General features: G+C 42.4%; 2 protein-coding genes across 2 annotated transcripts; both read right to left on the reverse strand.

Moving 5' to 3' along the window:
* Positions 1–1013: 1013 nt before the first annotated feature.
* On the reverse strand, positions 1014–1451 carry LOC117214897. Its single transcript, XM_033461269.1, has one exon. The coding sequence runs from the start codon at positions 1449–1451 to the stop codon at positions 1014–1016; it is 438 nt and encodes a 145-aa protein (XP_033317160.1).
* A 3260-nt stretch (positions 1452–4711) lies between these two features.
* LOC117214898 lies at positions 4712–6732 on the reverse strand. The gene is made up of 4 exons (XM_033461270.1): positions 6112–6732; positions 5342–5581; positions 5135–5258; positions 4712–5061 (listed from the first exon to the last, which is right to left on the reverse strand). The coding sequence occupies exons 1-4, from the start codon at positions 6730–6732 to the stop codon at positions 4712–4714; spliced, it is 1335 nt and encodes a 444-aa protein (XP_033317161.1).
* Positions 6733–11792: the final 5060 nt, after the last annotated feature.

Consider the following 11792-nt stretch of genomic DNA (forward strand, 5'->3'; position numbering starts at 1 on the left):
CTTATAACTACTTTGTAGCTCCTTTCCGTTTTGAGCTGGTACGTGTGGTATATGGCATTTTCCCCCTTAAATCTTGTATAACTTTTCTGTAATTTTCTGGTGTGTTTGTTTAGATTTTTATTTGTTCTAGTTTTGTTTGTGTTATTGTGTAACTATCCTTTCCAACAATATTGTTAAGTTGATCGATAAGCGGGTCTATTATTTGCGCCTCAACAAATATTGGTGGTGGTTTTGTGATGTATGTTGATTGGGTTATGGTGTTGCTTGTTGGGTTGTCGTCTGATTCTTCTGTTAGCGAGCTGAAGGAGTTTCTTAGCGGTAATTCTTGCAGCCATCGCTGCTTTTCCGTATCTAGATTACCTGTTATTTTTCTTTTTTTGTTATAGCTGGCTACCTTCCAGCTTTCGTCCTGTTGAGTTGTTTCTTTGTTGATTTCCATGTCAACTTCAACTGTGGCAGAGCAGTCCTGTCCTTGGTTTGTTTGTTGACTTGTTTTTGATGTATCTGTTGTTTTGTATATGTAGCATTGATCTTTTTTGTTTATAATTTTATTGCTGCAATATTTTTCATGGTAGGTTGCTAGTCTTCTTAATAGAAGACACGGGTTTCCATCGTTTGGCTATGGGCGTAACCGTTCTTAACTTTCTCATCCCCACTTGCCGCACTTTTCTGAAGCACTACTTTGCACGTCCAGTTAGCTCGGCTACTCGGGCAATACAGATTGTCACTGGTGTCGCGAGTGCCTAATCACCGTGATTAATTGTCAGAACTGTAACAATCCCATTATTGCAATAAACTACACCTTTTTTTTGCGCGCGAGGAGGGGAAAATGTTATGACCCGCGTCACTGAGTTATGTGGGACTCGGCAGATGACGTCGCCGTACCCACTAAAATGCCCTCCTCCTGTTCACTGCATTGAGGTACTCGAGGTACCAACCCGGTACAATCATTCGACATTACTTCGGGTTGGCCTTTATTTATGCGTACCCATCTTCATCGGCAATCTTCCACGCTAAACTCTTCTCCGCAGAGCCTCCACCTCCCTCTCCTTGTTAAGCCGATTCGTCATGACTGTGGTGCACACATTACTAAATTTGAGCCATAGCTTCTCCACGATCCGGTTCTCTATCCTACATTCTTCTCCTATCTCGGCCTCCAACTCCGCGCGCTCCCCTGTCCATCTAGGGCACCAGAACAGCACGTGCTCGGCATCGTCCACGGCGGCTCCGCAATCCCAGCAACTGGTGTGCGTCTCTTTCCCAATCCTGTGACGGTACCAGTTGAAGATACGGTGCCCAGTGAGAATCTGCATGACGTGGTAGTTGACGCCCCTCTTCGTTCTGTAGAAGATCAACGGGTCCTCTATCAACCTCTTAGTCCAGCTGTAGGGATTGTGGAACGTCCATTCCACCCTCCATCTGTCCTCGGCTTCGGTCTTCAGCCTCTCCATCTCACAGAAGTGGGTAGGACTTTAGGATGGAGTAGTAGGTGTGTGGTAGGACTTTGCCGAATGCCTGTTGAATGTCTAGGAATACCGCTGAGTAATATTTTTTCTTTTCAAGGGTTTGGTTGATAATGTGGGTTGGTAATATGCAATGGAATTGCTTTACTGTTGAATGTTGTTTCCGAAAACCGAATTGATGATCTGGGAGTGTTTTCAAATCCTCTAGGTGTGGAAGGAGTCTATTCGTTAGCATTTTCTCGAATAGTTTTGACAGGGTAGGTAAAAGACTAATTGGGCGATAGGACCTAGTTTCATATATTGGTTTTCCGGGTTTAGGGATGAGAGTAATCAGTGAAATTTTCCAGGCCTTAGGAAAGTATTCGAAGGCGAAGAATTGCATTAAAAATCGATATGACGAGTGCAATCCCTTTTATGGGAAGTTCCTTGATTGCTTTATTGCCTATTAGATCATACGCCGCTGCTTTCTTGGGGTTTAAGCGACCGATTGATTCTATAATCTCTGCAGAAGTGAAGGGTTCAATAGGAGGAGACATTTGGAAGGGAGAGTGCAGGTATTCAGTAATGTCCGCGGCAGCTTTGGAGGAATGGGGTTTAAATACTTTAGACAAGTATTTAGCAAACAGGTTCGCTTTACTTATAGGGCTACGCGCCCATCCACCTTGCGGACGGCGGATTGAAAGGATTATTTGCGGAGGGCGCGTGAGTTTCCTGGAAGCCTTCCATAGTGAGTAGTTGGAGTCAGCGCTGGGCGAGATATTTATGAAAACAGTCATTTTTAGAATATTTGATGATTTTGATTAGCTTTCTAGTTGCGTTGTTTAGTTTGCGTTTGTCATCCGGTGTTCTATCCATCTGCCATACTCTTCTTAGTCTACGTTTTTCTGCTATTTTTTTTAGTATGTATTGGGGATATTCTTGTTTGCTGATAGACGTCTTTGTCGGTGTGGAGAGGCGGATGGCGTTTATTATGCTCGTGTTTAAGTATTCCGCGGCTGCTTCGATATCTTCATTAGTTTTTAGTAAAATTAAGGCTGAAATTGAGTGATGAAAAACTTCTCTAACGAGCTGCCAGTTGGTGAGTTGGTTATGAATAAAGCCATTATGTGTATTCTCGATAATTGTTGAACTGACTGTTACTATCACGGGGGAATGATCAGAGGAGAGATTAGCCGAGGAGTTGGTTTGGACGTGTCTTGACAAGATATTTTTAGTTACGAAGAAGTCAAGAAGTTTGGGTATTTTGTTGGTGTCAGTGGGCCAGTATGTGGGTTCGTATGTGGTAAGGTAGTTGAGATTGTTAGTTATTATGCTGTTTAAGAGATTTTTGCCTCTTACTGTAACCAGTCTGCTGCCCCATGGGATATGTTTGGCGTTATAGTCTCCTCCAGCTATGAATCTACTGCCCAGGGTGTCCAGGAAGTTATCAAAGTCTTCGTTGGCGATGAAGTGTCTAGGAGGGCAGTATACTGCTGAAGTGGTGATTGTACCATGACAGTCTTCTATTGCTACGTTTGTTGCTTGGCGGTAGTCTTTCTGGATTGATGGAAGTTCGTAGTGCATAATGTTTGATTTGATTATTAATTTAATATTATTATTTATTATTATTTAATTATTTAATTTAATTATTATTATTTAATTTAATATTATGGTTGAAATTATAACATATATGTCGGGTTTACATTAGAATTAACGGTTAGGGGCGTGAAACGAATTTTCGTTTGGATTACACGTGTCGATATGCAATAGAGAAGACATTGACTAGTGCAAATACGATTATTATAGAATTGGACAACTAACCGCGGTAATTAGATACTCGAGAAACTAATGACAATGATCTTAGGTTCAATAACGAATCCGCGGTCGACGGGATGGTAGTCGTACGCACTCGCAAAAATCTAAGTCGGATCCTTTGTTAATATTCACTGACCGTAAGGCGTTAATCTTTTTGTCGATGAGATCGCAAGAGAGAATGGCGTCCCGGTGATACCATAGAGGAAAACTATGATGGGGTGTGTCTAAGGGTACGAGATCATCAGATTCGTCGGGGATATCCTACGTTCGGAAAGTAAGGGAAATTGACGTTGCTGCTAATTGGCCAATCTCCATATCGGTAGTTAGAAAAGGATGCTAGCCGCCCTCGAGGGAAGGTTGCTAGTGGGAGACGTCGTTCGTGGAAAAATAGGTTTCTCCTGTCTTCCTGTAACTGGGACAAAGACTGTTTATCTGTTGAAGGATTTTAGGTAACTAGATATAAGTGTTTATAACGGTCCTCGGGCTAGCCGATCACGTACTGCGGAGACGCGTCGGCATCTGGTAAACATCCTACCCGGAGAATAGGATCTGCGTGTGGCGAGCTACGGGACAGAAACCGATGGAATGTTTACTGCCACGTGTCGCTACAAATCTTTCTTTTAAGGAGAGCTATAGGGTTACTCAATGCCTTTGTTAGATGGAGAGTTCGTCCTGATGACCGCGGCTACGTTCGGCGACTAATTGTCGCCTTGAGTCCAAGCTCATTGTCACAAGTCTCAAACAAATACAATTGGGTAGAATGACGGCAAATCGTTTAATTACAACTGTAGATTTTAATTACGATGCTTTTATGGATTTTCCCGAGGTTTCAGAGGGAAGGCACCGGTGTCCTCTTATCTCTGACATATATATTGTATTTTATTTTTATTTTAGACCCGGACCACCAATCTCACCCAATTCCATTAAAATCGCATTTTACATGGCCATTGCCCAAATTGACCTTTATTTAAAAATGAACTACGATTGCTTAAACTCTAAACATCGGCACTTAATGCAAGAATCTCCAAATTGTATACATAATTAATATTTAATATAAAATTAGATATTTATTTTAATTACACGTTGATTTTATTATCTACCCTATTTTTCTGTCTATGACCTTTCTTTTCGCGAGGAGGGAAAATGCTTTACGCATACCAGACGACCTGCGTCGCCGGGTTATGTGGGACTCGGCTGATGGTAGTGCCGTACCCACTAACAACCCCTCCTCTTCCAATCCTTCTTCGAGCGGAGAGTTTCGACGGCACTGTTAATAGCACATTACTTCGATGAGACCCCATTCGATGCGTCAACTCCTTATCAAACAAATGCCTCCGTTTCTTCGGATATAGTCATCATCCTCTTCTTCCCCATCTTCGAATCGCTCCGCCTTTGTACCTTTCTTGTGTCTGTCTTGTTCTCATCACTGTCCCGCAGAAACTACGGAACAACCCTCAAGTATGGTCGTCGGCCGACACCAATACGATTATGTTATTTATTGTGAATGTGTCGCTAACGACATTTTCCAGAGTAGTACACTGGTCTGCCCAACTTGGAGACCTCAACAAGGCGTGCTCCGCATCATCTGGGCACGCGTCGCAATCACTGCATTTGTCGGCGGTTTCTTTGTTCATTCTGACCCTATACGTGTTAAAGATACCGTGCCCAATCAATAGCTGCATGGTGTAGTGGTCTATACTTCTCTTCCTTTTTCTAAAGATGGCTGCATCCTCGATCAGCCTCCTTGTCCAATTGTTCGTGTTGGACCTGGTCCACTCTCTTCTCCACTCGTCTACCGTTTCCTCTTCGTACAGATATAGCAGATTTAGGATTGCTTCTGAGTCGCCAAGATCAGGTCAGGCTAGTTTTTTCCTAACCACGTAGATTTTTCCCCGACACTGAGCCCTGATATGAATGGGCATAGTCCCTGTCAACACGCACAACGCGGCATGCGAAACTGTCCTGTAGGCCGCTGAGGTACTTATCAGAGCATTCCTTGCCCTGCAGAGTTTGCCTACAGTCTTAATCCTGCTGAGCGCATCCACTCAGGCCGGTGAAGCATATAGCACGACCGGCTCCCACACCTGACGGTATAACTTCCTACAGGCGTCGGAGGGGCCATTCACATTTGGCAAGAGCCCTCTGATAGCTCCTACAATCTCATCCGCTCTATTAGAAACCGCATCAAAATGATCAAAATAATTTCTGTTAGAGTCCAACACTATGCCTAGGTATTTAACCATTTCGCGTGTGTTAAGCACCTCTCCCGTCAATGTTTGTTGAGAATTGTGGATCTTTAAGGCCGACATAACGTTGTAGGGACACTAAATTTACACTTGGGATTAATTTTAGAATAGTTATATATTTATTTTATGGACGATTCCTTCTATATTCATCGATACACACTTGCACGCATCTCAGTACTTTCTTCTATATATGACTGTTAACCGACTGAATAGTTTACATTCATTTGTTTTCGAGACGCCGCATACGCACATACCTCCACACACTGATACCCACATACAAGTATCTCTACTACGCATCCAACCCAGTCCAGCACAGAAAATTATAAGTATCTCAACAATGTTATATTAAACTTCTTCGGAACTCTCATTCTCGACAACAATATAATCTCCATTTTCTCCTTTGCTATCTGGAGACCCGAATTTTCGCACCAATTTAATATCGTCTTGCTGTGGAGATTCAAATTTACCTCCACACTTTCTTCTTCTTCAGACCCGAAAAGATAACAAGGTCGTCCGCAAATGCAATAGCTCTTAGATTGACACGGTTGTCAAATCTGGTCAACAGGCCATCGTAAACTAAATTCCACGAAAGCGGACCTAGCACAAACCTGTGGGACACCCGCAAAAATTTGTTTAACGATAAGACCACTCAGATTGTCTAGAACTACGAAACGGTCCTTGAGGTAATTCGCGAGAACCCTCGTCAGATTATAGGGCAGCTTCCTGAGCTTCGCCCCTTTCAGGATTATCTCCCACCGCAGGGAATTGAACGCATTTTTAACATCGATGCATATCATGGCGCAGACAATGCCCTTCATTCTGCAAGAATCAGCGAAGTTGCAGACCTGCATGATGGCATCGATGGTACTCTTCCCCTTGCGAAACACAAATTGATTTCGGTGGAACGGGTCCATTCCCGGTTTTTTCTCAATGGCCGACTTGAATGTGTATTCCCAAACTTTGCTCATCGCAGGTAGGATACTTATTGGCCGATACGACGAGGCCAACCTGGGATCCTTACCCGATTTTTTGAGCAAGATCAACCGAGCCACATTCCATTTGACTGGAACTCTTCCCGTCTCATAAATAGAGTTCACTCTATCGGGCAGATCGTGCGCCCGATGCTCGAAAATCCACTTGAAGACCGTTCCCGGCACCCCGTCAGTCACAACGGCCTTGTTCACATTCAGCCGACCAACCGCTGCTCTGAGCTCGTCCATTTGGGCCATACCGACTCCGGGGGTATCACCGCCATTTTCCTCTATTCAGTCCCCGTTAGTGTCGCGTAAACTTAGGGGTTAGTTGATGAAAATAAAAAATAGCTGAGTCGTAACACAACTATCGTTTTTATTTCACAGCACAGGTTTACACAGATCGGAGAGATGTTCACTGTTCGATAGTTTAGTCTATTTCTCCCCAGGTGTTCTCGTCTCATTACGGAGGAAATCTCGGTGTGGGTGCGCCCTTTTTAATTAACAACGCGGATTCGCTGTTCGCACCTTCCGTTAGGAAAAGTGAGGGTAACGATCCACGATGCCAACTGGTTATAGGTCATGAAGATAGGAGGAGAATGCCGCCTTCCAACGCGGCTAGTAGGTAATATTTTTTATGGGAAAAACCAGCTTTTTCGTTAATCGAGTATTGGGTTTTTCCCATTAAGTAACTACTTGCTTTCCCCGTAATCAATAAGGACGTATAACAACCTAAGGGCTGTTTCAAGGACCATCCATAAACAGATAACAGAAATAATAAACTTAAAAAGTTTAGGTTTATGGTGGGTCGTTGGGGTAATTGAGGGTACGGACTGAAGACCTGCATACATCCTGACTCTAATATGAATCGACGTTACATTAGCAACGCCCATATCCTCGATTAGGAAGAGTTTGCCGACTCTTCCATACGGAAGACCCCATGGATCACGGTTGAGGGTGGCTGTGAACTCCTTCCAGGCCAGCCTGTTGCTTGAATAGATAGCTAACCTGAGCTCTTTCTTACTCTTCCTATAATCGGCCTTAAGCTGGACGGCGCACTTCTTATTTTGTCGCCTCGATCTCTGTGCTAATCTCCTCTTCTTGTGGGTCTCCCCCCGAAGCCGCGCTATCTCGTCAATTCACCAATAATTTGGGTTTCTACTCCCCTTAGGGGGAAATACTTTATTGAATGAATCCTCACGGCATTCTTCAATGATCCGCTGTAGGTAATCCTCTTGCTTTATCTTCTCCCTCGAACCTCTCACTGTACTGATCATAGTCGATTATACTAATGTTGGATTATACTAATGTTGCAGTAACCGCTCACGCAGTACACTTCCCCTATCTTGATCCCGACATACCCCTCCTCTTCGATCAGCCTATCTTCGCTGAAGAGGCCATTAAATCTGGTTGCCCAAATAGATGCATCCTCTTTCGTATCGTTGTAGCAAAAGAGGAGCTGTCTATTCGGTTCAGATATGATGACTTTATAAATCCCGCCCATCAAATCAGTTATATTAAATTCTATTGTGTTGTCAAATAATATAAACGTTAATAATACAAACAAAATAAACAACGACTAACATAAAAACGAAACTTAATAAACAAACAGTCTTGGTACGATTGACAGTCTGTATTTCGTCCTCCATAACCTAGCTTACTTAAACAAATTTAAACATTAATTTAAATTTAAACTGTGTGAATCCTTGCCCAAACCTTTAATTTATGAATTATGCCTATATGCCATAACTAACATGACTTTTTCTAACGTGCTGAAACTATTGTCGTTTATTCCTATTTGTAAGAATTCAGTTTGGCATTTAGTAAAGTGTTTAGTTAACTTATATAACCAGTGTTGTTCGTTGAAGTCTCCTAGTTCGGTTTGTAACTTGTTTAAAGCGTCGTCTGTTAGGTTTTTGAGTTATTGGAGCTCGGGTTGTATTAGTTTCTCATTTAATTAACATTTTTTAAGCATTTTAAAGCTTGATGATCACTTTGAATCTTAAATTTTCTACCAAGTAGGTATTGCCTTAGTCTTTTGATTGAACATATTGTTGCTAGTAACTCTTTCTCGGTTGTAAAATAGTTTTTCTCAGTAGGGTTCAAGGTTCGAGATATGTTACAGCATGGATGTCCGTCTGGATGGGAGAGTATTTCTCCTAATCTTTCCTTACTTGCGTGTGTTATTAATGTAAATGTTTTCTCAAAGTCTGGTTATTGTAGTACCGGAGCATCACAGAGTTTTTGTTTCAATGTGTCAAATGCAAGCTGTTATTTATCAGTCCAGTGGAATGGAGTGTCTTTCTTTGTGGAATCTGTCAGTGGTTTCGCGAATTTATAAAAGTCGTGTATAAATTTTCTGTAGTATCCAAAGAGTCCTAAGAATGGTTTTATTTGAGTCGCGGTTTTTGGTATTTTAAAATCTTTCACGACCTGAATCTCTTTGGGATTGGGGTTCACTCCTTCCTTTGTTACTATGTGACCTAGATAGTTTAAAATTCGCATTTGTCCGGTTGTATCTTTAATTCTAAATTTTGTAATCTTTCTAATACAATAGCTAGATTTCGATTATGTTCTTGGATGGTGCTTCAAAATATTATGATGTCTAAGTATACGAAACAGTTATGTGCTACTAATCCCGGTAGCGCGGTATCCATCGTGCGTTGGAACGTTGCTGGTGCGTTTTTGAGTTCAAAGGGAATGCGATTATATATATTTTTTATTATTTAATTTGTATTTTACAATTTGCCCAACTGGACATTTGGTCAATTTTTCTAACCTAATTGCTAAATAACACGTGGATGGCAGATAACAAGTTTCAGAGGTGTTACGCCGGGCGTCTCTCTGCCTGGCCCAGGTCACACACCGCGGGCCAGACGGACACCAGATGTCCGCTCTTCCGTACGGCGTACCCTCAATAGCCTTAAGCACCCGTCATAAAGCCGAGTAGCTTGCCTGCTAAGGTCCTTCAGACCCAACAAATGTCTTTTCTAAATCAGTTTCTAAAGACGATTGTTTACTACGGCTTGACACGGTAAAGTTAGTTTTTGTCACGTACGATGCTTCCCACTAGCAATTTTCTATCGAGGGCGGTTAAGACCCTTCCTAGTCCACCGACCTTCGTTTGTCCAATGTATACTGCCCTCACTTCCTGGCCTAAATTGGCATGAACAAATCCGATGGTCAGGTGCGCTAGACACACCCATCACTAGCTTTCCTCCGACACAGCATCGTCACTCAACTTCACTTCTTCTACATCGTTGGAAAAGTCAACTACTAAGTCTAATGCTAACGCCTATCGTGGCAGTCTAAGCATAACGCGAGAGTCGGTTCTCGGCATTGTCGAGCATACATCTTCTCTCCTAAATATATTATAGTGCTACGTCCACTAATACACTAAATCCAATTATAAGAGCCCTGCTCTAACGTACATATGCATCTTATCTTCGTGCGATATGTGATTATCTATTTATCTATGCTCAACAGTGTAATCTAAGTGTTGGAAATATATAATTTATAATTCTGTGAATCACAGTGTTATACAAACTCAATCACCCCTATTATCTCAACGGAAATCAGGGGATCGATCAATTCGTGGTGTCGATTGTTATAATCATAACGGGAATTTACGACTCCCGTTGACGTCTCTCCTCGCGACTACGTCTCCCCGCGATTGGTCGAATTAACAGTTGGTTCAGGTATAGTGGTTGCCCATGTTGCTTCTTGGATAGTTTCTGTCAATGTTTTTACTCCCTGTTCGATGCATTCGGGTGTTTCCAATGGGATGTTGCAGTTGGTTTTGCTCTCGATTATTTCTTTAAAAGTTTGCCATTTGGTGGTTTTATTGCATAGTGTCTCTGGATTGCTATAAAGTATTAGTTTGTATCTGTATGCAATTATTATGCGTGTATGATCGGAGCTAAGCTCGAGCCTGGGTGTTTTTTTTTTTAGTTTATTTGCGTTTAGTCTCTTTGTAACTGCAAGATCGAGTAGGTCAGGAATTTTGCTCAGGTCTGTTGGCAAATGTGTCGGTCTTCCTGTGGATAATATATTGAGGTTGTTATTTCTAATGTATTTTTCCAGAGTTCTACCTCGAGGTGTGGTAATTCTTGATCCCCATAGCGTGTGCTTTGCATTGTAGTCTCCCGCTGCGATATACTTGTCACCTAAGTGTTGAAAGTACTCTTCCCACATTTGTGTTGTCACTTTGTATCGCGGTGGTACATATACTGCTGACAACTGGAAGTGGTTGCTGCTAATTTGTACTGTAACGCTGGTTGCTTGGGTATATTCCTTTCTTACTTTGCTGTGTAGGTGATTGTTACGACCGTTCGCGGAGAGACGCGGTCGCGAGGAAAACGCGTCAGCGAGAGGCGTAAATTCTCGCTACGATTCAGTGAATCGACGCCGCGAAGTAGTCGTTCCCCTGTTTCGGTTAAGATAACAGAGGTGGTTAAATGAATATGACACAGTAGAGTAAGTTATATTTCACCGTTTATTCCAACAACTTATAACGAAGGCAGTTACGCTGGTGCGTATGTACTAGATGAATGAGTGACTGATCTACGGGTGTGTATACCCGGTTAAAGGATGTTGACCGTTCGAAGGATGTAAAATCAGTACTGTCTTGGGAGACGATGCTGTGTCGGAGGAAAGCTAAGGATGGGTGTGTCTAGCGCACGGGACCATCGGATTTGTTGGTGACGATTTTAGTTAAGAGAGTGAGGGAAATAGGCTTCGTTGTTAATTGGTTAAACGAAGGGTCTTAACCGCCCTCGAGAGAAAATGGTTAGTGGGAGGAAAGTTGCATCATACGTGAGAAAAACTAACTTTCCCTTGTCAAGCCGTGGTAGATAATGGTCTTTAGAAATGCTGACGTTTGTTTGGTTTGAAGGACCTCTACTAGGAAATTCCTGAGATTTATGGAAGATACTTGAGACTATTGAGGGTACGCAGTGAGTATCCGAAGACATCTGGTTGCCATCTTGCCCGCGGTGTGTGGCCTGGGCTAGGTAGAGTGTTACGCGACGTAACAGTGATGTTTAATGTCGTGTTTTATTACTAATGCCGTGCCTCCGTGTGCTTTCCCTAAGTAATGCTTGGTGTCGTATATGCGGTATTTTTATATAGCTTTTTATAATGAAGTGTGTTTCCGATACGGGTAGTATGCAGATATTATTGTAATACAGGAATGTTTTAGTTTCTAGGGCCCTTTGTTGTAGTTCGTTAGAGTTCCAGGCTGCTATTTTATGCATGTCTATTTTTATTTTTTACTTAGCAAATTTGTGAGTAGTTGTAACATGACTGTTGTTTGTTGT

The sequence above is a fragment of the Bombus bifarius genome, unplaced genomic scaffold (assembly GCF_011952205.1).
Source record: "Bombus bifarius isolate JDL3187 unplaced genomic scaffold, Bbif_JDL3187 scf7180000009253, whole genome shotgun sequence".
Lineage (NCBI taxonomy): Eukaryota > Metazoa > Arthropoda > Insecta > Hymenoptera > Apidae > Bombus > Bombus bifarius.

Bases quoted from the DNA above. Each gene is read 5' to 3' on its own strand.
- LOC117214897 (XM_033461269.1), bottom strand. From the start codon at position 1,451: ATGGAGAGGCTGAAGACCGAAGCCGAGGACAGATGGAGGGTGGAATGG.
- LOC117214898 (XM_033461270.1), bottom strand. From the start codon at position 6,732: ATGGCCCAAATGGACGAGCTCAGAGCAGCGGTTGGTCGGCTGAATGTG. The intron at 5,259-5,341 runs GTGTGGGAGCCG...CAAACTCTGCAG, and splicing joins GTAGGAAGTTATACCGTCAG to GGCAAGGAATGCTCTGATAA. The intron at 5,062-5,134 runs GTTAGGAAAAAA...ATCTGTACGAAG, and splicing joins GTCGGGGAAAAATCTACGTG to AGGAAACGGTAGACGAGTGG.